This window comes from Bolinopsis microptera, chromosome 3 (assembly GCF_026151205.1).
Source record: "Bolinopsis microptera isolate Bmic1 chromosome 3, MBARI_Bmic_1.0, whole genome shotgun sequence".
Classification (NCBI taxonomy): Eukaryota; Metazoa; Ctenophora; class Tentaculata; order Lobata; family Bolinopsidae; genus Bolinopsis; species Bolinopsis microptera.
The window spans coordinates 5,464,432-5,490,817 of NC_087074.1; the positions used below are offsets into that span (position 1 = coordinate 5,464,432).

The 26,386-nt window shown below is 39.5% G+C and overlaps 2 protein-coding genes across 2 annotated transcripts in view; one reads left to right on the forward strand and one right to left on the reverse strand.

Annotated features, from left to right (window-relative positions):
* LOC134813553 (neurogenic locus notch homolog protein 1-like) overlaps nt 1-26,386 on the forward strand; it is a 44,961-nt gene that overhangs the window by 7,423 nt on the left and 11,152 nt on the right. The window contains exons 5-35 of the mRNA XM_063821382.1: nt 459-568; nt 863-1,055; nt 1,491-1,597; nt 1,949-2,042; nt 2,159-2,557; nt 2,866-2,972; nt 3,338-3,530; nt 3,903-4,006; nt 4,110-4,305; nt 4,443-4,552; nt 4,678-4,870; nt 5,039-5,142; nt 5,264-5,468; nt 5,581-5,687; nt 10,968-11,154; nt 14,563-14,669; nt 15,230-15,360; nt 15,877-15,959; nt 16,395-16,496; nt 20,585-20,718; nt 20,919-21,054; nt 21,259-21,427; nt 21,766-21,899; nt 22,518-22,624; nt 23,315-23,448; nt 23,994-24,196; nt 24,408-24,514; nt 24,757-24,918; nt 25,120-25,228; nt 25,442-25,548; nt 25,679-25,840. Of these exons, the coding sequence (XP_063677452.1) occupies nt 459-568; nt 863-1,055; nt 1,491-1,597; nt 1,949-2,042; nt 2,159-2,557; nt 2,866-2,972; nt 3,338-3,530; nt 3,903-4,006; nt 4,110-4,305; nt 4,443-4,552; nt 4,678-4,870; nt 5,039-5,142; nt 5,264-5,468; nt 5,581-5,687; nt 10,968-11,154; nt 14,563-14,669; nt 15,230-15,360; nt 15,877-15,959; nt 16,395-16,496; nt 20,585-20,718; nt 20,919-21,054; nt 21,259-21,427; nt 21,766-21,899; nt 22,518-22,624; nt 23,315-23,448; nt 23,994-24,196; nt 24,408-24,514; nt 24,757-24,918; nt 25,120-25,228; nt 25,442-25,548; nt 25,679-25,840 (4,496 nt within the window). The remainder of the gene's footprint in view (nt 1-458; nt 569-862; nt 1,056-1,490; nt 1,598-1,948; nt 2,043-2,158; nt 2,558-2,865; nt 2,973-3,337; nt 3,531-3,902; nt 4,007-4,109; nt 4,306-4,442; nt 4,553-4,677; nt 4,871-5,038; nt 5,143-5,263; nt 5,469-5,580; nt 5,688-10,967; nt 11,155-14,562; nt 14,670-15,229; nt 15,361-15,876; nt 15,960-16,394; nt 16,497-20,584; nt 20,719-20,918; nt 21,055-21,258; nt 21,428-21,765; nt 21,900-22,517; nt 22,625-23,314; nt 23,449-23,993; nt 24,197-24,407; nt 24,515-24,756; nt 24,919-25,119; nt 25,229-25,441; nt 25,549-25,678; nt 25,841-26,386) is intronic.
* LOC134813554 (galanin receptor 2b-like) lies at nt 5,782-7,728 on the reverse strand. Its single transcript, XM_063821383.1, has 4 exons — nt 7,609-7,728; nt 7,144-7,407; nt 6,737-6,941; nt 5,782-6,656 (listed from the first exon to the last, which is right to left on the reverse strand). The coding sequence occupies exons 1-4, from the start codon at nt 7,717-7,719 to the stop codon at nt 6,070-6,072; spliced, it is 1,167 nt and encodes a 388-aa protein (XP_063677453.1). The 5' UTR covers nt 7,720-7,728; the 3' UTR covers nt 5,782-6,069.

Below are 26,386 nucleotides of genomic sequence, written 5' to 3' on the forward strand. Positions count from 1 at the left end.
AGTGGAACTATGGTCAAGCTCCTTACTGCTGTACTGGATTTTCTGATACTAGCTGCGGAGGTGGACTGGACCAAAATAATTGGTGAGGTGGTTATTTGTTGTGCATCTGAGCAGGTCTGATAGTTGGACGACAGGGTGGGCCAGAATTAACTTTTTACCGAGTGCAGATCCTGCATACAGATTGTGGTGTAAAAATAGGGTGTAGAATAAAACTAATCCTCTTCCTACTTACCTGATACTTGTGTGCTTATTAACTTTCTTCCTACTTACTTCCTACTTTCTTCAATCAGTGCTTACATGGAAATTATTCTGGGTCAACCTGTAGAACTGTATAAAGTTTACCTTTGTATCGCAATACGTACTTTAAAGTAGACCGTTTAGTTAGAACAACTACTACATCACGTACCGTGGTACCTACCCGAGTTTGTACCTTTTAGTCTGACTGTTTATGTTTTCAGCGTGTTCGTGTAACTCGTACGGAGTTGCGTACCCCCAGAAACCATGTGACGATGCTGGGGACTGCGTGTGTAGAGAAAACGTGGGCGGAGAGAAGTGTGATAGGTGTTTGGTAAGTTGTCATGACAACATCAGCAACCTTATCTATGTTTACCTAAGATTCCTTACATTTGTATCGGCTATCAAACGATTTTAAATACAAATATAATTATATTTAAGTCTAACCGTTTAAGATAAGAAAGTGCATAGAAAGGTTTTTGCAGAAAATTACCGTACACGTTTTAACAAAATTATTGTTTTTATATTACAAGAAAAACTGGGTGGCTTAAAAGTTAAAAGTAACACCTGTGCTCAAGCCTCACATTGTGTTATTCTAGGCTATCTTAGTAAAATTTCACCATCACAGGAAGGATTCTTCAACTTCCCCTTCTGTCAACCGTGTGAGTGTAACCAGTGGGGAACCGTGGAGGGGTCTCTGAGTTGTGACCAGATAAGCGGAGAGTGTAACTGTCTTCCTGATAAGTCTATATTCGACTCGGTCAAGTGCGACGGATGTCCTCCTGGAGAGTTTTTCAATGTTGTCACCAGCAGATGCTCACGTGAGTTGTAAAACACAAGGAAATATTTTCAAGGTGCTCCGTATCATTAACGCCAAACACCATTTTATTAAAAAATTTCCCGCAATGACATCATTAATTCTGCCGTTTTTATTTGTGACAAATGGGCTAAAAAACCATTTTTGACATTTTGAATTATTTTACCCGAATTTCTTTTTTGGGTCAAGAACTATCCCTGAAAACCACCGGAAACCATTCGAACCAATCACTGGCCCCCAGAAACCCCCTTTTGAAACCACTTAAAATACCAAAATTTGTCATAAATGTGTCAAAAGTTCTCGAAAACCTCTGATTTTTGAGTGGTGCCTAGTTCAAGCACCAGAAAACGGCATAATTATACCCTTTGTTGATATGTAACCCTCTCAACCACGTGATGCCCATATAAGGAGGTATAACATTGTAACCCTCTCCCCTCAGCGTGTAGATGTTACGGTGAAGGGTCAGAATCAGAGAACTGTGACTACACCAGTGGTCAGTGCCAGTGCAAGGAAAACTTCATGGGAGACAAGTGTACTCAGTGCAAGGTTAGTACAGTGTAAGGTGAGCGTGACCTAGAGAAATGTTTTAGAGGGTTATTCTGTTAACCTCTTAACTTGAGTGGTGAGTGGTGACCAAAATGTGTTTCTGCGGTGTTTTGCGATTCAAGGTGTTTGGCCACCCTGGGCATTGGCCACCCCTACGCCACTGTAAACATGGCAATGCGGTCATTCGTATAATTTTAACCATAGAAATAAAATATTTGTTGACATAGGTGGCTCATTCCCACAGTGTGCTCCAATGTCCCTCCGAAACTTAAAGTTCGCTTACAAAGGTAAATATTACTGTCAAGATCTTAATTCTGTTATTTATTTAATTATTAATTATCAATATTTCAGGACGGGTTCTACGACCGAAGTAACGGATGTTATCCGTGTGACTGCGTGGTAGAGAACACCATTGGGTTTGAAAGACGTTGTGATGCTGTATCAGGTACTTCTTCACTTGTTCTTGGCAACAAAACTGATTAGTGAATATATGTTAATAACTAAATCAGCTAATTGATTACTCCACTAATTAATATTATTACTAAATTACCTCCCCCTCAGGACAGTGTCAGTGTAAGCCAGGAGGCGAGTACACGGACTCCCGTACATGTGCCGCTTGTCCGGACAACACTTTCTACGACGCGGACACTGGAGAGTGTAATTTCTGTGGGTGTGACCCCACCGGTACTGACAGGTGCTCTTCCACTGGGGAGTGTGTCTGCAAGGAGAACTACACCGGCATCAAGTGTGATCAGTGCGAGGCTAACTACTTCGGGTTCGAGTACGGTTACTGCCGCGACTGCGACTGTAACCCTTACGGTACAGAGGACGGTAACCTGCAGTGTGATATCAACGGCTATTGTCCGTGTAAGGATGGCCACGATCTGATCAACAGGAGGAAGTGTGATGGGTGCCCGGACGGACAAGCTCTGGCGCCCAATAGTGTGGACGAGTGTGAAGGTTAGTGCCGGTCCTTTTTTTACTGGGATATTTGGGACCTTTCTTGGAATTACGTCGGGATAATATCCTGGATATGTAATCAAATCTTGTGTCGATTCCTGAGGAACTTTATTGGAAAATGTCGTGGTATGGATGATTTTATTGGCTATTTCATGACCTTTCACCTCAATGCCAACATTATAATTAAAAGTTGCTAAAGCAACTGTTGAGAATGGACACCTGCACCTGCACAGTGCTCACACTTGCAGGTGATTTTAATACCGGTCTTCTACTCTATTAAATTGTCACGTGAAGGTCCACTGTTTCAGATTGTCAGTGTGACCCACAAGGTTCACTGGGCAGTAACTGTGATCTCTACACTGCACAATGCGTGTGTAAACCTGGAGTGGTCGGATCCAAATGCGACGAGTGCCAGGTAAGAAACCATCACCATCACCATCACCTTCATCATCACCATCACTATCACCATCACCATCACCACCATCATCACCATCACCATCACCACCATTATAACTATCACCACCACCATCACCTTCATCATCATCATCACCATCACCGTCACCATCACCATCACCATCCCCATCACCACCATCATCACCATCATCACCATCACTATCACCACCACCATCACCTTCATCATCATCATAACCATCATCACCATCACCACCCTAACCTTTACCTATATGGTGACTTTTGTTCTGTTGTATATCCCAGTATAAGATATTTGGAGTACGGTCTGTAACTAACAACCCACCTCAACTAACCCTCTCTCTCTATCAGCCGGGTTACTACGGTCTATCTACCCTGGGAGAGTGCACCCCCTGCGAGTGCGACCCCAACAACTCCATAAGTCTGCAGTGCGACCAGGATTCAGGCCAGTGCCCCTGCTTTGGTAACGTTATCTTCACGGATACTCGCACGTGCAGTGGCTGTCCAACTGGACAGTACAGCAATGTCCCGGGATCTTGTGAAGGTGAGCGGCTTTAACGGCAATGAAACGAGGCCATATTTAGTTATTTTATCAATTCGGGTATTCGCTTCTGAGAGAAACTTTAATCATTAAATTAAATTGTGGGAATAGAATCAGAAATCTTGACTTGCAATGATCGAATATGGTATGGACTTTCTGCTCCTCTTTCATTTTTCAATAATACCATCTAATGATGTTTTTGAAGTACCACACGTACATAGTCATGTCACAAAGTTAGACATAATTTCTAATACAAAATGAGACAAGCTCGTGTTTAGTGAGAGGTTGAGTCGGTGACAGATCAGACATTAAATGAGTAAAATGATGTCAGACTTTCTTATTATCATATTATTATGTATCATTAAACTATTTCAGAATGCGAGTGTAACATGAAAGGTTCAACATCAGTTCAGTGTAACTCTGCCGGTCAGTGCCCCTGTCAGCCTACTGTTCAGGGTCTCAAGTGTGATGAGTGCAAGGTTAGTGACCAAATTAGTGACCAAATTAGCCAACAAATTAGCCAGCAAATAATACCTATTTTTACTGAGCTTGGAATTAATTTGTAATGATTTTCTCCTGCAGCCTGGTTTCTTCAACTTCATGGATGGTGGATGTGAGCCTTGCAACTGTAACGAGTACGGAGTAGTTGATCCGGACGCACCGTGTAATCCGATTTCCGGACAGTGTAGCTGTATTGACGGACAGACCAGGATCAACTCCCGGACTTGTGACGGGTGTCCTAAGGGGTACTTCATGCTGGATGCCACCACCTGCCAAAGTATGTTTTGTTCTGTTGCATTCACTTCTTTTCTACATTTTCTTTCAGATTTTAGGATAATGCATCTCTGTCATAAAATAAGCTCTGTCGGCAATTTTAACAACCACGCCATTTCCTGACGTCAATATATTATTCAGGTTGCGGATGTCATCCCTACGGCTCATCAGATGACAGTGAGTGTAGCCTGTACGAGGGTCAGTGTGACTGTGGAGCTAATGTAGTCGGGACAAAGTGCGACCAGTGCGGTGTAAGTGTTTAACTTTTAGCAAATCACAAGACCAGCAAAACTAAATATTTACGACATTTGTACAAGTCCCCTCGATCACCACTCTCTTTTAAGTGCTAAGAACTAACCCTCACTCTCCACCACAGCCAGGTTTCTACGGTCTGAACCTGGTTGGTATCCAGGAATGTCAGTCCTGTGAGTGTGACCCTGAGGGGTCTCTGAACGCCGTGTGTGACACGTTCGGACAGTGCCAGTGTAAGGAGGGGTACGGTACTCTCAACAGCAGGACCTGTGAGGGCTGCCCTGATGGCATGTACGTCCAGGATGGAGTCTGTGTTCGTAAGTCTGCTTTATTATCAGAGTTATTAAAGTTCTGGGTAGCTTGGATCTTCTGATAAAACAATAATATTTTGCATATTTGTGTTTATTTTTAACTCGTAAAAACAAAAAAGTTATCGGGAGCTACTGAGCTACTTTCCTCTCTGTTAAAACTGTTTTGTCCCGCAGCTTGTGGTTGTGATCCCCGAGGGGCTCTCTCTCAGTCTTGCAGACCTGATGGTACCTGCTCCTGTGGACCCAACGTGGACTCTGCTAAGTGTGATCAGTGCTCAGTAAGTCCCTTCAACCTGCTACCTTCACTTTATCTGTTAGACCCGATCTACATCTAAATTACATCAGTGAAATTTATCAATAAACGTCCAACTGTAAACCTACAAAACCTTTTCCCCTCAGAGTGGCTACTTCTTCGGAGATCAGAACCTGGTGGGATGTATCGAGTGTGGGTGTGATAACACCGGTACACTTGGAGCCAGTGGAGAGTGTAACACCAACACCGGACAGTGCAGCTGTTTGGAGGACCCTACTATCTACTTCATCGACCCCCGGAGATGTGAACCTTGTGGAGAGAACCAGTTTGCCAAGAATGGCAGGTGTACAGGTGAGCTTTACTCAACTTTTGAAATATTTTGTGACTGGATATATTTTGCTTGTGTTTTCGTTTTATGGCCGTTTTTAGGTTTTTTAATTACTAAACTATTTTCTCTCGCTAGATTGTGGCTGTCACCCAACCGGATCTGTGGATCTGCAGTGTGACTTTGAGAGTGGTCAATGTCTGTGCGAAGAAGGAGCGTATGGTATCAAGTGTGACGCTTGCCAGGTTAGCGTTGTTTTAATAGCTCAATCCATCTCGAAACATCTCCCATTTATTGTTTCCCGCTTCCTCCTCCAACTAATTTAAACAACATAACTTTAAAGAAGAAGCATTTACCTACTACTAATACAGTAACTAGCTTAAATGAAATTGAGCAGCAATTAAGGAATCGTTTACGACGATTTTAAAAACAATCAGAAATAGTACAGAGATTCAATAAAACAAATGAAAATAAAGCAGTCTTCGTTCGAGCGCTGGTATATTAAGCTTTAATGCTCCCTTCGGAAAGTAACTTGCAAACCCTTTAACTCTTAAATCATAAACAGAAGTCTCCTTATAATAACTTAGTATCGCTACCTACGCAATAACCAAACAAAATGACTAAATATTAACAGTATGTGGTAGCACTGGTTGGCCTTGTTTTCGCTTTAACTTTCCCCTCGGACATGATATTAGTGAGAACAGTGTTCGGACATGCAAACGTGTTCGGCACCTCATTACCCTTTATAATCCCCCGGAGAACATCTCTCCAGTACCACCTAATGTTCCGACTCCTCACAATGAAGATGAGTGGGTTGACACAGCTGTTAGCAATAGCCAGCCCGGTAGTGAGCAGGTACATGATTCTCCAGCCTTCCTCCTGGAATCTGTTCATGATGATGTCCCCCAGAGTGACCTCCTGGAACAGGAAACTGAGGATTAGGACGGTTCTGGGGAGGAAACAGAGGACTGTACTACTTGTCAGGAGAATAACTGTCACAGCACCTGCTCTCTTCTCCTTAATATAAGGAGTTTCCTCCTGGCTTGCTCCTCCTTTCCTCCGCAGAAGTTCGAGGCCGGTGAGAATGCAGCTGACCAGTGTGGGGATGAGAGGGAGGCAGGTGGAGATGAGCTCGTAAGTGAAGATAAGGATCCCGCTCTTCAGGTCCACTGTGCCCGCTCTGAAGCTGACTTGGTCCGCCACATCTACACTGCCTGGGGGTAAAAATTAATTATTAATTATTATTAGCCACTTAACTTGAAACATGTTTCCCTCTTGAGTTTAAAGTACCCACCAATGCGGAAGATCAGGGTAGCTTTGTAAGCCAGATGAGGGTCATCACACAGCCAGAAGGGTAACACGAACATGACCACACAGAGGAAGAGGTACCCCACTAGGGAGGCGGACACCGCGTGTCTGTTCAGGACTCGGAAGGGACTCCGCACTAGCATGCACCTGCTCACGCTCATCAGTGTGAACTGGAACAAACTGAACCGCATCTGGGGAGATGGGGTGATAAGCGATAAAATAGGGGATAACTAGAATAGGGGATAACTATTATAGCTTTATAGGATAAAAATGATATTATGACCTGATATCGTGTTTTCATTGGATCCACCAGGACGAAGCAACCAAATAAATGGAACATTATACTGGGCTATACAGTGTATAGCCCAGTATTATAGTATACAGAACACTCACCACAACATTGTACATCATGGATATGACTTTGAAGAAGAAGAAGGATTTGTTGACAACGCTGGTAAGTTTAATAGCCCGGAAACTGATGAGGTTCTGGAAAGTGCCGAGGACGGTGCAGTTGATGAAGTCTGTGGTACAGAGCACCACGAACAGCAGGGTCGGCACGTCCTTTATGTTCTTGTTTCGGAGCAGGAAGATTATAATGAGGAGGTTTGTTGAAGAGCCTACCAGTGTGAAGAGTAGGTTGATTCCGCCTATATACAGCTGAGACAGAAGATTATACAGTTTATGAAAATAAAACATAAGAACTAAGAAACTTGTTTTATCATTTCAAGCGGTTTAACCAGAAAATAACAATTTCATGGAAGTGCAGAGCCGTAACTCTAAAATACTTAAATTCCTTGAAATGTTAGGCTGTTTAACACTATATGTTGCTATCACCATAGCAACACATAGCAACTTTACCTCTTTAGGATCCTCAACAATAGATTCATAGCGGTCAGAATCTTCTAAGAACTCGTCATGGTTACTGATGTGACAGTAGGAAACTCCTGACATGATGGTTTCATTTGCCATACCCCTGCAATATCTGGAGTAGAAGAGATAAACTTTACAGCGATAGTTTGATTAAGTAGTGCAAGTTTGAGACACTGGAACAGTAAGAACTCGGTAAACAGTGCAAAGCGATAATGTCTAGTCCTGGTACAGGCTACGGAGGTAATGGATTTTGAACTATAATGGTAGCAGCCAATATAAGAGCTCATTACATCATTATTATAGGGAACATAATATGGTCAAGTTGGTTACCCCAAGCGTTCAATATTTGAATGAATGAACAAAATTACACATATTTCGGTTCGGGTTAATGACTTCATCAAAATTAAAATAAATCCATCAGTTTTCAATATTTTTGCATGAAATTTTCGGAATCGATTAAGAATTGCATTTCAAGCTTATTATGGGCAGCGATTTTGTATTTAGACCTCCAAAAAGATAAGGATATAGGACATATGAAAGTATATCCCCGCCCTCAAAACAGGAAAAAACCTACATTTTTATAAAAACCTACATTTTTATTAAAGTATATAAATATACTTTAATATGCCCCCCCCCCCCCCCCCCAAGTAAGCGAAATGCTTTATCAATTATACTGCATTGATTAAATTGATAGAGTTAGCGAGTGAAGTTTCTCGTTCAATCACAAATATATTAAAGAACTTGAAACTAAATGCAAACGGTATTTATACGAGACAAATAAACCGGATTCATGAAACTTTAATGAATCTGATGACAACTAATTAAGATTTCGTGTCATAACCCGGGACAGGTAGGTACAACGTCAGCACCTTATTAAGAAGTTTCTAAAGAATAGCGAGTTATTCAGTTCCCCGGTTAACTCGCACTTTAGTTTCTAACTTCAATAAAGGTTTTTAGAAAATCGAGCGTTTTATCCCCTTATTAGAGAAAAATATCAGCCAGCTTGGTGCTACAAGTCTCTCTAAATAACTTATTACGCGCATGAAGCAGCTGACAATTCGCCCACGTGCTGATTCTTCATGCTCAATTACTGGTTACGACTACCTTTTTATCAGGGAGATCATCCAGGCATGTTATCTGGTGAAGGGGTGACGTAAAGTACAGTTTTTCAAATGTATGGAGGAATCGCAATACATCTACCACGAACTTAAAAGGAGACGTTATTCGAAATAAAATACACTTTGTGTTTCGCTCATAAAGCTCATCCTTAAAATAACGGTCTCTTGTGCTTCAATAGTCAGCACTATTCAACACATACAACGTATTTTTGTTTTGCTAACAAAATTGACCAGATTGTGAGATATTCTCAGATCAGACACACTAAAAACTGATCCATTGTCCTTGTCTTGGGAACGAATCAATGGTGACAAGCAGTGCGATCTACAATCTTCATAATCAGACCATAGTTTTAATTTTCATTGTCTAAAATTGCAAACATGTGTTCAAAATCTAGGTAAACTATAGGTAAAAATATAATATTAATCAGTCTTGTAGATCTAACCAGTATTTTTGTTGTCCTCTCAAAAACCTGGTTCAAATAATGTAGTTCAGGACGGTTACACAGATAAGTACTTTCGTAACCGTGTCGGTATAGAGACAAAATATATTGATCACATTACGTCGTTCATCCTTAATAAACATGATATTTGCACTAGTCGCTCTCAGGGTTGTCAGACATGTCAGAGATACCAGACTTCATTAAGTGGTACCGGGAGTACTGTTAAATTGTACAGGACAAATTTTAATGGTTGCGTTCAAAATATTGCGTGAAAGGAGACAGCAAACTGTTATAATTCCTGGAACTATTTGGTCATTCTCTCTGCTGAAAGCGGAAACGACTGATAGCAGTCGAAGTTAGCAATCTCACGTAGATGATCCACTCTGTAAGAAGATTAGGAGACAGCTGCGTTCTCTATAAAATGTTTAGGCAGAACAGTTTAAAGTTTCGACAGAAAAAAATGCTTGTTCTTAATCGGGGACTTAACAGTTGTGTGCCTTTGGATAGTATAGATACTAGTGAACTGGTATCTACAGATAAGATAAAAATCAGCGAGTATAATGATTCAGATTGTTATCAAAACAAGACTATTAACATAATATTAAAAAAATCAGAGAAACGGCAGAGAAAAACAAAATCCTACAATGAAATCATGCAAATTAGTAGCTGGACGCTGAATCAGCTAATAATTACGATTGGGGCAACAGAGAATTATAGAATTTGCACGAATCATCGAGGGTGGTCCACAATCAAACATCTAAAGATAGACGGCAGGTCACAAATAGCCCGTAGTCGTTCAGTGCAGATAGATCTAAATCAGGGGGGGTGTCAGGACCGTGTATGTCAGGTCAATCTCAGCCTCCTGACTCAGACCGTATCATTCCATTAAATGCACCCGTTCTCCGTGGCTTGGTCGCAACTACCCAATATCTAAGTAAAGATATACGAGGATTTAAGAGAAACGATATCAAGCTAAGAGACATGTGAGCTGTGACAAATGTGTTTAAATCAGCGGGAGAGTTGGTACATGGAGCGAGGTCAATTAGGTGGCTGTTGGTAGATATTTGATGTTGCATTGCAATTACACGTGGGACAGGTTGATTATCCAACTTTCTAACAGAGTACAAACCTACCACAAGATCACGCACAGATCGTCTTTCAAAGCAACGCAAACAAGGCTACTAGCCGAGGAAATGAGACATTTTGACATTTCGACTAATAACGATACTGGCCACGGGGAAATGAATTAAAAGAAACCTCTCTGTTAAAACAAACACCGGTCTAGGTTTGAGGTACTAACCTTTATTCGCTTATTCGTTTAACTTTAACCTCAAATCTTACTTGTTCGATTATGTTAGACCATGCTATAAAATACAGCCTTGGTATAATTCCCAATAAGAAAAGAGGTTTTCAAAAGCTAGTTAATAGTGGGTCAATTCAAAACTTTCAAAAAGAATATTGATCGAAATATCTCGGTAGTCAAAATTCTCCAAAGTGTGCGTTTTGAGTCGCGTTTTAAGCGCGCAAATTGTCGCTTCTTTAAGTTTTAAGGCTTCTTGCGACATAGGGTCGTGATCTTGTGAGGTTTCTATATGAAATTGCACAGAAATGAAGCTGTACATCCACTAAATGCCATTAAAATTTACCTCTAAAATTGATTCAAAAATATTGAAATGAAGCCCCAAAATCTACCAAAATGGTACCAGATAGAATTGCATTTTTCGTGGGACCATCGTGACAAAATATTTAAAAATGAGTAAAAGTAATAGTCTAACCCTCTCTACCGCAGGACGGATACTTCGACCTAAGCCAGGGATGTCTGCCCTGCAACTGCGACGTTAAGAACACTATAGGAGAGGACCCCAGGTGTAGCTCGGACGGACAATGTCTGTGTATCCCCGGACTCGCCTACACGGACTCTACCAAATGTACCACGTGCCTAGAAGGAACTTACCAGAGCGAAGGACAATGCTTACGTGAGTTGTATATTACTATTAATATAGACTACCAACTTTTAGGGCAATAGATACGGGAGTTGTTTAGTGCTACGATATTAATAATCGGGACGTTCCTCATTAATAACCACTAATGAAGGAGGTTGCAACTTGCTGCACAGTGCTCTGACAGAATTACCTCTGAATTACTTCTAAAATATTGTGGTAATGTGAACGAAACCTTTATATCGTCCCTTATATAGCCCCGGGTGAGGTCAATAGTAGTCGCTGATAATTAGATATTGATAGGTCACGGAATATTTGGTTGTCTTATATATACGTATATACAAGACAACCTAATCTAGAACCTAATATAGTGGAGCAGGAACATTGAACCTAAATAATGGTACCAGACATCAACATAGTGGTACTTGCAGTCAAAATTTACGGACACACTGGGTACGATAACCCTTGATTCAATAATGGTACCATTATCCGAATCAATACGCAAAACAGCCAAGACACAGCCATTTCAGCAGAAACTGCTTTGATTAACCTGCCGTAGCTTTATTATACCGCAGCCGAGAAAAGCGGGCCCTAGAGAATCCCACCTTTTAGTGGACAATTCTACTGCAATTTCACGGTTTTAGCGAGGCCAGGTTTTCTATTAGTTAAGAGCCTGTTTTTAATTACCAGCGTTGACGATGCAAAGAAGGCGCATACCAGAAGTAATATAGTGTAGCGTAACGAGTAGTTAAGACAAGAATATAATTTATGGGACCATCTGTGAATTAATAGAGAACTGGTTACAAAACTTTCTTATTGTGACCGGAGCTGTAAACTTGTTTCACAAGTACAATGTACAAGTAACAGTACCTGAGTAGTGAGTACCAGTAATTACATATAACTAGTGGCTGAATGGTACCAGCTACACAAGTACAATGTACAAGTACCAGTACCTGAGTAGTGAGTACCAGTAATTACATATAACTAGTGGCTGAATGGTACCTGCTACACAAGTACAATGTACAAGTACCAGTACCTGAGTAGTGAGTACCAGTAATTACATTTAACTTGTGGCTGAATGGTACCTGCTACACGGAGTACATTGTACAAGTACCAGTACCTGAGTAGTGAGTACCAGTAATTACATTTAACTTGTGGCTGAATGGTACCTGCTACACGGAGTACATTGTACAAGTACCAGTACCTGAGTAGTGAGTACCAGTAATTACATTTAACTTGTGGCTGAATGGTACCTGCTACACGGAGTACATTGTACAAGTACCAGTACCTGAGTACCAGTAATTACATTTAACTTGTGGCTGAATGGTACCTGCTACACGGAGTACATTGTACAAGTACCAGTACCTGAGTAGTGAGTACCAGTAATTACATATAACTTGTGGCTGAATGGTACCAGCTACACAAGTACATTGTACAAGTACCAGTACCTGAGTAGTGAGTACCAGTAATTACATATAACTAGTGGCTGAATGGTACCTGCTACACAAGTACAATGTACAAGTACCAGTACCTGAGTAGTGAGTACCAGTAATTTCATTTAACTTGTGGCTGAATGGTACCTGCTACACGGAGTACATTGTACAAGTACCAGTACCTGAGTACCAGTTATTACATATAACTATTGGCTGAATGGTACCTGCTACACGGAGTACATTGTACAAGTACCAGTACCTGAGTACCAGTTATTACATATAACTAGTGGCTGAATGGTACCTGCTACACGGAGTACATTGTACAAGTACCAGTACCTGAGTACCAGTTATTACATATAACTAGTGGCTGAATGGTACCTGCTACACGGAGTACATTGTACATTGTACATTGTACATTGTACATTTTACAATGTACAATGTGCAGCTACACGGAGTACAAAGTCCCTAGTGCTCCTGATTTTAACGACTAACGAGTATTTTATTGTTCAATGAAACAGATGGAATGGTATTGTCTTGAGAATTTACCTTTTAAAAAGAAAGTATACATCGACTTTTGACTTTTAACATAAATCAAATGGGTTGAATTATGGTGGTAAGTAAATTGTTTAATTTAGGTAGAAAATTAAAACAATATAAGCAAGAATATAAAAAAACAAGACTCTTTAAAGGAAACAATATCCTTTGTTCATGGCAAAACTTTAATGGGTCGAGTTACTGTATAAAACACATCCACTTGACTCCTGGAGGCTGTTTGACTCAGGTCTCAGATATACCCTATCTGACCAATGTAACATATAAACCCAGGATGCACTACATGAAGAATTCGTTGTAACTTTGTTTGAAAAGCATTAATATCATTAGTGATTAGGCTCCTGGTCGAATAGATGCTAACATATAAGTTATACGGTACATAAAACAATAAATTCGCATGTTTTGTTCGTTATATGATATAACAAAACATGCGAATTTATTGTTTTATGTACCGTTGGAGAACCGATCGATCTGACATCGGCAATTTTTTAATAATGTGGTGTTTTTAATATTTTTGAGACCGTATAAATACGTCCTTTTTTATTTCATTTCATTTCGTAATAACCAATAGTAGGGCAGGGGCCAGGGCACCAAGCCATGTGCAATAATCTCTAAAAGTACCATGATGTTTTATTTACCCATCGAGCAATATACTTGAAGCTAGAATCGTTACAGGTGCCAGGTGCCTGCACCATAAACCATTCGAGATTGGATTAAAACTGGTCAGGAAATGAAAGCCCTCTTTTGTTTACGGCCCTTTATTCACCGCAACGTTCTATTCATTAACCCTAAACGCGAGCTAGCTTTCGTACAAAGTGCAGGTGTGTTCTCCCAATTTAAGTGTGGTGTAACAATAACCCCTAGTGGTTTTGATCTTTCACACATGGTGGAACATGATGTTCTTAAATTTCTTTTTTGGTCGATATACAAGAACTATCGCTGAAATCCATCAATAAGCATCAGAATTAACTGCCGGCCCTAGCCTGAGAAACTTCTTTTTGGGAAACCCATAAAATGCAGAAATTGGCTAAGCTGTGATAAAATTGTTAAAAACCTTCAATTCTGGACTGGGCTTAAGCAGAAAATGGATGAGCTGCAATCTGCATCTGCGTTGATACCAACCATAAACTATTGCTTTCCGAAATATAGTGGAAAAAAGCTTGCAATGCGGTTTATTTCTTGTCAATTATTAGAATTATGGTATAATTATAATCAATTTAATTAATAGACGAGCTGTGGGTCGTTCTCCTCTCTACGTGATTATCACCGGTTATAGTAATAATTATCAACTATTTATCTCATCAGTAGGCGAGAAACTAGCTGTCCTTATACTCTTGACATACGATTTCTTAATTCTTATTATGTTGAAGCTTTGAAGGATAATTATCAATTGCTGACAATATTATTAACTAATTACTATTTACTAATTACTAATTACTAATTATTAATTACCCCGCAGCTTGTGACTGTAACATGGGAGGCTCTGTCAGCGGAGTGTGTGATAAGACTAGTGGGCAGTGTGAATGTCTGAGCAAGGTCACCGGACGCAGTTGTGACCAGTGCCAGGTAGGACAAAACACTAACCCCCCCCCCCCAACACCCACAACATCCACACCCCGGACCCCAGCCCCCCCCCCCCCCCCCCCCACAACACTTGAACAATAAGAACACCACTAAACTAATACATATTATATCTGTAAAGACATATAATTTATAGTCGACAAAACGGGTTCTGGGGTTAAATTACGTTAGGTTCGGAGTACGTCGTAGTTAGAGTTATTGTAAGAGTATTGTAAGGTTTGGTCAGAGCATTGGTTATGAAGTCTGACGGGATATTGGAGACTCCAACTTGGAGTTAGTAACTAACTGAATGGGGCTTTTTTCGGCTACCGGACAATTGAATCCAATTAAGACAATTTAGACTAACCCTAACTTTAACCCTAACCTTAACCCTAACCTTAACCCTAACCTTAACCTTAACCCTAACCCTAACCCTAACCCTAACCCTAAGTCCTAACCAACTAAGCTAATTGGTTAGTGGGAACTAGGTTCAATTGGGTCAAGTTGTCGAAATACCCCCAGCACTTCATCACCAACTCAACCCGGAAGTAAACCCTCCTTTTCAGGGTGATACATACGGAGTGAACTCAGGAGAGGGATGCTCACCTTGCAACTGTAACCCCGAGGGTACAGAGGGAAGGAGCACAGCATGTGATCACGTGACCGGACAGTGTGACTGTATTGAAGGGCAAAACAGGTGAGGGATGTTTATATTGTTATACGACTGCGGTTGTGTTAGTAGCAGTGCCGTTATTTTAATTTTTAATGATGACACTCTTGAGTGTCTATTCTGATGTTCTGCAGATGTTGTATATATATATGAAAATGATTTTACTCATTTGTAGTGCGTCAAACTCTTTCGTCTGATTATTGAACTAATATCACCTTCGGTTTTATCAGTTATATAATCACAGTGCTACAAAGTTGTGAGATCATCGTACATAATCTAGGCGATTATCTTTAGTGGGATTTTGATAAGATGACCAGTCTTACTCCTAATTTCGCTACAGTTATGAAGAATTCCCATTCCAGTGTTATCGTGTAATCTGTATAGTCCGTAGGGGGGATGTTTTCATATTATCACATTAATTAAGGGGGAATGGTTTTCTATAGTAATAAATGCGAAGTGACAACCAGTTGTAACTAAGAACAGCTACCAAGTAACAAGTAATAAATACAAAGTTCAAGCGATTTGTAACAAGTAACATCCCAGATACGAGCCCAGAACTTGTGACGGCTGTGTTAACAACTTCCTCTTCAACGAGTTCCTGCACCCCGACACCAGAGAGTGTGTTCGTGAGTACTGTTAACACTTCTTGTTACCCCCTGATACTGCCATTACCACTGCACTTCATGTTAGCTCTTTACCTAGTGTTTAACATCATGACCTGTTTATAACAGCTTATTTGACGCTGTAAGTTGAGGGTACTTGATTAGTTCCCGTCTCAGTGCATGCCACAGGGGCTTTAGATGCCAAATAGAGGATAATAAGATGGTTTTGATAACGAACTAACCCACCGTTATTTCTACTGACAGAGTGCTCCTAGGACTATGATATTAACACGACCCTTAATGAATTGGAGTAACATCAATATACCGTCCAATATCTAGCAAAACGTCAGTGAGAGGTTATATAACTCAACCTCATACAACAAGCTTTTATCCTAGGGAAATGTTGATAATATGCTAAAGTAATAATATGCTAATTATGCTAAAGTGTCTGTGTTTCAGCTTGCGAATGTTTGGATGATGGATCAAGACAGTTAAATTGCACCCTTTACGCGGGACAATGCGACTGTAACCCCGGTATCATTGGAGACAAGTGCGACACAAGTAAGTGAAATGTTAACTGTCTAGTGAATCCAGTCTCCAGATAATGGAGTCCAATTAGTTAATTGGGTCCTAATCGGTTATAATTATTTAGTGGATTTTTAACCTGCTCAACGTCTGAATATTAATTTTCATTGATTACCGAAAAGTAGTAGAATGTTCTATACTGTGAATTTCTGAACAATTTCTGCTAAAAGTAGAAATTAAAAGCAATGTTTAATGAGTCGTGTCTGTACATTTTTCAATATGCTCCTAGCATTTAGGGAGTTTAATCTAAGTGTAAAATGTTGTGGCGTGCAATTTCTGTGAAACTGTGATGTGTATAGAAAATGTGTGGAAGTGAAGCATTAAAAATGTGGGGGAAAGCAAAGAAACTCTCGATGGTAATGTAAACACTTTATAGACTCGACAACTTAAACATTTATATACATTAGAAGTTTTCATCAAAAAGCTGAAATATTCTATATTTTTAGAGCACAATCAGATCCTTTTGCTAATGCTCATCAAAAGATGCTCAAGTTAACGATTTCTTTGCTCCGTGGGATTTTTCACTTGCAGTCACATCATCCACCTATTTTTTCGTTATTCTAAATAATATTTGTGAAGCACTTTTGTGATATTTGCCTTATTTCTTGCTCGTGACGTTTCTATCAGATAAGATACTCTTTTTGCTGTTGTGATGTTCTTTTTGGGTTTGCTGTAAGCTAGAAGAACACCTTGCCGCTGGGTTTGCTGCCTGTGTTAACCTCGTGTGCTGTAACCTGTGAATCCCCCTGTGAATCCCCCTGTGAATCCCCCTGTCCCCTCTGACTCACTGCTCCCAGGATCCTGCAGACTAGAACCCTGGACCGTGTGGTCCGAGTGTCAGATCAGAGAGGGACGTTGTGTACGTCTCCGGTACCAGGACAAACTGGAACCAGCCACTGGAGACCACGACACCATACCCTTCAAGGAGAACTGCAGTAATCCTAACATTGAGGTGGAGGAGTGTGAGGAGGAGGAGTGTGAGAACTTTGCTAGGAGGACTAGGAGGATCCCGCGCGCTTTGTGAAGTTAGTGCACGTGCAATGGTAGTTAGTGCACGTGCAGAAGATGTTGCGTGCACGTGCAGTATGAGACTTGCTAACTTAAAATAGTGAGCAGGCTGAGAGATCGACATCCCCTTGACCTTTTTGTCTCATTTTGCAGTTTTGTGAGGTTGAGAAGTTTCAGAAAATATTATTGGGAATTGGTTTAAATCTATTTATGCTGGATATTGATTTGTGGTTTGTGCAACGTGCATATATATAAAGGGCAATATATATTACAGAAAATGACAGGAAACTTAAGATCGCAAGTCGAGCTTGGTGAAACAGGGACAAAACTAATACAAATGTATAATATCAAAAATGAATAATAAGTTGATTACCAATTTACTAAAATAGTTACTATATTGGATTTCAGTTATTTTCTTGCTGGAATGTTTATGTAGCCAATATTTAATTCTATTTGTACAATTTGTAAATAATTAGTTGCTGAAGTATCATTGTATCATAGATGTACTTATCGAAAAATGTTAATAGTTTTTTATTATAAATCTGTGGTTAGATATTCCAGAGGATAAATTTCAATGAATATTTAAAAATTCGCATCTGACGTATTTTAATAAAGATATCAGTAAAAACGGCTCACTTCTGTCACTCACATTATTTTCTACATAAACTAAAACAGCAGGTCAACAAAAACAAAATGCAAGGTAAATATGAAATGTTCAAATTCAACTTAAATGGAAAAATTTACTGATCAAGATTAAATTAAAAATCAAAACAGTTAGGCAAACAACATGTGTCTCTTCACATTTGAAGCTTACACAGGTATACTCCAGTTCAGAATAAATATCAACGATGCAAAAATGTATTATTCTAGCAGAAATTTGGGGATTCAAGGTTAATTTGACAATTTATCCGGATACAATTTACTTCAAAGAATAGCAACTCCCAAAGTTGTCCCCTTCACTCTCCTCTCTGGCTCTTCTAGCTGAGCTTGGATTAGTAGCCCCACCCTCCTGACATACGTCAGTGAGGAGTATTCAATTAAAGGGTAACGCTATTTACCTGTAAAGCTGTCACGCAAGGTAGTTAGATAGTTACCGATCTCACAGAAACAGTGGAGCCGTCTTTGTAAGCTCGGTAACTATGGTAACAGTGGAGCCGTCTCTGGAGTGAACCTGCAAAAATGAGCCTCGGCATACTATCCTTAGAAAATATGTTATAAAATGGATTAAAAACAATTCGTAAGTGCAGAGCCAGAGTAGCGAAAATCTAATGGTCAACAATTTTAATTTATAAGGAGAAGAGTTGTTATAAATAAGATTAGTATTATAGGAGGAGAGTTATATAAGTTATAAAGAAGATTGATTAATTCTCGTTCATTCTAGTTATCTAGAGAATAGTCAGCTTGTTTGATGTAAAATAGCCTAATTTTTGCGAGAATTAGTTTGTATATTTCCAATACGTGTAGCGCTAGAGGACATAACAAACATTACCGAGCATTTGAGATATTAGTTAAATGCCCAGTCTCGACTAAATAATTTGACAAACACCAAAACCGTTTATGATAATGAGGTCATTGGCGCTGCAAATAACTTCATTATCGTATTTTGAAAATATAGACAAAAACAATATTATGTTCACTTTTAACTTTAAAAATTTTTTTTTGTATTCGCACTTTCAAAAAAATTCGCTTTTTCTCATAAACAGTTTTGGTGCATGTCCCCTTCAATCCCATGATAACTGAAGTTATACCTATTCAAAGACAATGGTTAAGAAAATATACGTGCTCCGACGACCATACATATAGGGCAATGAGTTATTCTGAAAGACCCAAGAGGTATAATCTTTACTCCTGCGACTGTTCTCATTGAAGTTCTGACCTCCGGACTCATTAACAAGCATTGAGACTGAGCTGCAGTCATGGTTCAACACCTCCGGACTCATTAACAAGCATTGAGACTGAGCTGCAGTCATTGTTCAACACCTCCGCAGTCATTGTTCAACACCTCCGCAGTCATTGTTCAACAGCGTCCGGAGTTGTCAGACGTTAAGAGATACATCATTTTGAAACAGGAGTTGACATATAAAGTATAAGGGAGTTACCCAAAGGCCCAATATTGACATGACATAATGTGTCGTAATACTAGACAGTTAACTAAAGATGAGGATGTTAGTTGTGTCGCAAGATTGTTACAAACATTTAAATTTGACAAAACTCGGTACAAATCGTTTTACCCTGATATACTCAACTCAGTATATAATATCCGTGCAGATATTGTCTTACGGTGATGAATATCCCAAATGGATTCCAACAGGTTTCAACTGTTAACAAAACTCTCCTAAACAAAGATACCTGTAACCTGAACATTTCCTGTAAATAAAATATAGTTTAATGGGCCCCAGTTATTGTTCAACAAATGTATCTTACCTTGAGAGGCCACTTTAGATAAGCCAATTCATTTGTAAACAGTATTACGATAAAACTCCGATGATCATATTAAATGACAGTTGTTTTTTCTCTCTCTCTCTCTCTCTCTCTCTCTCTCTCTCTCTCTCTCTCTCTCAGACCCACCTTGCAAGGTTTGTTAATGAAACTGTTGGTTCATCCCTCCGCCACCTAAACAATCAGTGTTTACCCCACTACAGTACTATAGTGCACCGATTTAGAATTGGCGATTTTTTAGAAAGTTCAGCCAATCAAAATACGCATAAAACCCAATCCAATTAATACCGAGGACCATTTTTGATCGATCCCATTGATATTCTAAAAGCTCCTTTCGAGTGGAAATGATACAGAGATATCGACCGCCAATTCTAAATTGTTGCACTATAATTATAGTGCTCTCATTAACAAATGAAATGTAGCTTTAAATTCTAACTAATCAAAGTTTCCAGACTGACTTAACCAAGTATGAAGTGTGTAATGTATGAAGTGTGATCAGGCAAGTGAGCAAGTGAATGTGCGTTAAACTTCGAATCATGTCAGTTTAATTCACACTTATGATGATCTGAGTACAGAATCCTGGCTGAAGACATGAACTAATCCTCTTCGTGTTTTAGTCGCGCGAGCGCAGGGTGACGTGGTGAAGTACGGAGATCCAGCCCTGCTGAGTTGTGTCCTGGAGAACGGGGCTGCTAATGAGACCCTATGGATTGGTCCTGATGGGTGCGAGAGTGATGGCTGTGGACATCAGGTGCTTGTTTAGTAAATAGTTCTTTATTGTTAGGATATCAGTTGAAAAGGAGAGTGGTAGATCAACTGGCGTTTCTGATTTCACTTCTGTTTCTAAGTTCGTTTTTGACTTAACTGATCAAGAAATTGATCCATCAATTGCTAAATCATCCGATTAATTCCTCGATTAGTTAACGAATGCTATAAAACCCATTCTCTCAGATCCTAGAGGAGATGAACTTTATGTCTCTGAACTACTACCCAGAAGATGACGAGGGATACACGTGTCGGTTTATATTCGACCATCCGGAGCAGGGTCAGGTGGTACAGGAGCAGATCGCTTATGTGGACGTTATCAGTGAGTATAACCAGCTAGCTTGGAGGGGCCATGTTGAACCTACCCCCAGATCTACTAGTTGATGTGTTATTAAGTTTACAGCGTTACTTGACGGGAGAAGAAAAAGAAAATTATTATTCTAAAAAGCTTGAAATTTCAAGAATATAATCTCTTCCGACATGACTCTTAAAAACTAGAAGCTTCTAGAATAATCCCCCCCAACAGCCTACGAGCTGAGTAGTGTACGAGTACAGAAAGGAAGTGAAGTGAGCTTGACCACTGTTGTTAACGGTATGTCGGAGATGCCAAAGCGGGGCATTGAGTGGAGACACAACGGCAAGTCCAGTACACAAAGAAAAAGTCAGATCAAGGGGACTGAGGTCACTGACGAATTGTAAGTTGTCATATTTGTCACACCCTGAACTAGAGTTTTCACATTTGTCATACATTTGTCACACCCTAGACACTAGACTGTTTAATGACAATTTTGGGGAATCTTTGACGTCGACTTCCCCTTTAGATTTCGTACTGTAAATACTAAATATCATATAATAAATGTAATATAATAAATTGACCTGGTATTGGGGTTGACACGTCCGCTGATCGTATTATGGAATCAAAGACGTAATTTTGACAAAGCAAGCTCGCCAAAATTGTCAACACTACAGGTATACTATCCTTATATCCTAAGTACCCAACAAGAACTCCATGCTGACGATAGCTCTTTTTCAGTTTACAATTGGACTCCGAATGGACCCTAAGGTCCGTCATCAATCTGGGAGTTGTAGAGAAATCTGGAAAGTATAATGCTCTGTTCAAGTACAGGGGCAAGGCTTTCAAGGCTTTCTCTGTCGTCACCACCTACGGTTAGTTGTCCCTTTTGTCGTTATTTAAGGTAGGATCTAGTAGCATCGCAAAATTACAAATCACAAGTTAAACTATAAATTTACCCATGTCTGCAAACATACGGTATACTGTTTTTACGATATACACCTTTTGACATCCCTAAAGAGTGAAGACCCTAAAACGTAAGAGACCCTTATTATCTTCATAACCAATGAGTCCCTTATTATCTTCATAACCAATGAGACCCTTATTATCTTCATAACCAATGAGACCATTATTATCTTCATAACCAATGAGACCATTATTATCTTCATAACCAATGAGACCTTTATTATCTTCATAACCAATGAGACCCTTATTATCTTCATAACCAATGAGACCCTTATTATCTTCATAACCAATGAGACCCTTATTATCTTCATAACCAATGAGACCCTTATTATCTTCATAACCAATGAGACCCTTATTACCTTCATAACCAATGAGTCCCTTATTATCTTCATAACCAATGAGACCCTTATTACCTTCATAACCAATGAGACCCTTATTACCTTCATAACCAATGAGTCCCTTATTATCTTCATAACCAATGAGACCCTTATTATCTTCATAACCAATGAGACCCTTATTACCTTCAGAGTGTAACTGTAACCCAGTGGGATCTCTTAACAACGCGTGTGACTCGACGACCCTACAGTGCGAGTGCAAGGATAGGTACCAGGGTCTCAATTGTTACGAATGCAAGGTAAATAATAATATGAAATAAGTTTAATAAGTGACCTAACCGTTGGTTTTAAGAATTAATGAACAGTTAACCCAAATATCCTGTTCTCTTTGGGATGACGATATCGTTGTCTTAAAATTGATTAAAGAGTTAAAATTTAGATGTGGATTCGGGTGGCAGGTGAAGCAAATATTTTTACGTAACAGAAATTAACCAATCAGCTTCCACTATTGACCAATGACCAATCAAACTCCAATTCAATCACTGTCACGTGTCAAAAAGAATGCTTCGACTCCCCTATCCACAAGGGAATATCACAGCATGTCAAAATTCGTTATAAATAGTTTAATAGAAGCTACGGTTACCGAAGAAAAGTTCGACATTTTAATAGATAGTTAAGCAAATATCGGTGTGTTTAAGAGGTTCTAACAAACCAAAGACTGTAGCATTTAAAATATTGACGAGAAAAATGAATTCATGTATATATTGTGGAGTTAAATCAAATATCTAGTGACCTGGTCTTTTATGTTGTGTTTGTGTCAGTAAAAGGTTTTAAACGATTTAACCTTTCACTGACACAAGCAAACATATTTAAAGAACACCAACAACTCGGACCCGCAACCATTTAATAAAATTTAGTAACGGGTCCGAGTTGTTGGTGTTCTATAAATAGCATTAAATAGCTCAGTCTAACCGTTCACTCCACCCTAGGACGGGTTCTATGATTCTGAGGGCGGATGTCACCCCTGTAACTGTGACATGGGACACGCTTCAAGTAACGTTTGTGACAAAGAGACCGGACAATGTGACTGCCCTGCTGGTATCCCCTTCGTTAATACTAGACGGTGCGTTTCCTCAGACATTTTGAATTTATTACTTGTTAGAAGATAGGGGATACGTTAAATAAGTTAAAAGCTCTCAAAACGTTACTGTTTAAATTGATGCATATTGCACAGTCTTGAGAAGTTTTGTTTATAATTAATTCTTATTTATTTATTTGTTACCCTTAACAAAATACTTCATAAATTTTCATTTTATCGATTGAATTATTGATCGATTTGTTAAAATATCAGATTATTAATTAATTAACTGCCGACTCCAGATAATTAATTAATTAACTCCTCACTCCAGATAATTAATTAATTAACTCTTCACTCCAGATAATTTATTAATTAACTCCTCACTCCAGATAATTTATTAATTAACTCCCCACTCCAGATAATTAATTAATTAACTCCTCACTACAGATAATTAATTAACTCCTCACTCCAGATAATTAATTAATTAACTCTCCACTCCAAATAATTAATTAATTAACACCCCACTCCAGATAATTAATTAATTAACTCTCCACTCCAGATAATTAATTAATTAACTCTCCACTCTCCAGCTGTGAGAAGTGTCCAGCTGGAAGGTATCTGGTTGACGGAGCATGTGTACCGTGTGGGTGCGTTGAAGATAACACCGTAGATAACACCGCTGTGTGTAACGATGACGGACAGTGCCCCTGTGTAGAGGGATTCCCTTACGTGGACACCAGAACTTGCGAGAGATGCGATCCTGGATCCTTCTTGAACAATGGCGTTTGTGAACGTAAGATTTAGATAAACAGGGCACTCGCCGATATTGAGATTATTTCTCTGAAGCGTTGCATTTCTGACATCTCGAAAATTCTTGTATCGTAAAAATGTCTCTAATAATCTTAATAGTCAACCGTTTAAAATTACCCAAAAACGGAATTATATTTCCAATATAACTCAATGAGTTACACTATATTGCACCCGACCAATAATCAATATTTCAGCTTGTGGTTGCTTCGGTAAGGGATCAACTTCATCGGTCTGCAATGAAAATACGGGCAGATGTGAATGTAAAGGCAACTACAAAGGCAACAAGTGTGACACTTGTCGGGTATGTTTGTGCTGATAATTCTAAACCACTTAACAAATTTAAGAACGGAAACTTTATCATCTTTGCCCCTGTTTAGAACCATTCTTTTTGATTTCGTATCTACTCACTGCTGACCAAATAAACAAATAAACAAATAAACAAATAAACAAATAAACAAATAAACAAATAAACAAATAAACAAATAAACAAATAAACAAATAAACAAATAAACAAATAAACAAAAAAACAAATAAACTTCTCAGAAAGAACTATACGGACCAGAAGAGGGCTGTGTACCCTGTAACTGTGACCCTGATAACTCCGCTGACAACCTCTGTGATGATGTCTCAGGACAGTGTCAGTGTGTGGAGGAGAACGGACCGTTTGTTGATGCTCAGAGGTGTGGAGCTTGTGGAGACAACACGGTGAGTCATTTACTTTTCGTTGTGGAGACTTGAGGCTTTAAAATTGAGACTAGGGTGATATATCATGTCTATGGAAACTGTTTGAATAGATGTACATTGTATATTCTAAATAAATCTTTATTATAAGATGCGGGCTATAAAACTCATTGATAGCATAAGGATATATTTTATATCAAATTAAAACGTCTCCTCAACCCCCAGATTCTTGAAAATGGAGGGTGCATCAGATGTCCAGTTGGAACCTATGTCGAGGACAACACGTGTACATACTGCGCTGCTGGAACCTTCTTCGAGGCTGGCTCCTGTGTAGGTTAGATAAATTATTGGAGAATTTATCAATTAATTATTTGATCAAGTTAAATTAAATGGTAGTGTTTCGATAATTATTGGATTACATTCTCATCAGATACTTTCTCTTGTTTTTCCTTTCCCTGGTACTTAAACCTACCATGCCACACTCTGTGTCACGTGACAATAATGTACAATGTACAATGTACAATGTACAATAATGTATTCTGTTCAGATTGTGAGTGTTATGAGGCTGGCTCCGTTGACAACAACTGTGACTCGGTATCTGGAGCCTGTACCTGCAATGACAAATACGAGGGACATGCCTGTGATACTTGCCAGGTAACATTTCTGTGACACTGTACATTGCTTCATTTAGTGATAAATAATCATAACACGTGTCTAGGAAGGGCATCCCCCCCCCCCCCCCCCCCCCCCCCAGTGCATTTGTATCACACTCTAACTACCACAGGAAGGATACTACGGCCCAGCTGACGGTTGTCTAGAATGCAGCTGTGTTCCAGAGAATTCCCTCTCACAGATCTGTAACAGGAACACGGGACAGTGTAAATGTAACCCTGATCTGGCTCCCTTCTTGGATCCGGTCACTTGTGAGACCTGCCCTGATAATCACGTGAGTTTGAGTTATTTTGATCAGGGGTGTAGGAAGCGGGGGGGCAGGGGGGGCCATCGCCCCCCCCCCCCCCCCCCATGAAATCTGGGCAAGGGGCCAAAAAGGGCCAACTTTTTAATTTCCCCGAAAATTTTTAAAAGTCAAAAATTTTCAAAGTTTTCTTGAAAACTACTTTTGTTCATGTTTCATGCTACCCTGATCATTATGAGTCAAAAATATTTTTTTCGGTTTTCGAACTTCGATATACGATTTTGGACTCGAGGGTTCCTCTTTGTGATGCGATCTCGGATGGCAGGCCTCCCCTTCGCAATACGAGCTCGGAAGCGGGAGCTCTGTTTTCAGAGGTACGTATCGAGAATGACTCGGACCGAAAATTTTCTAAGTCAAAATTTTGCAAAGTTTTTCCATGGAAATTACTTTTGTTCATGTTTCATGCTACCCTGATCATTCTGAGCCGAAAATATTTTTTTCGGTTTTCGAAGTCCGCACCTACATTCGAAAGGTTGTGGATGTAATACTGATTGGTTTCATATATTAATTATAGAA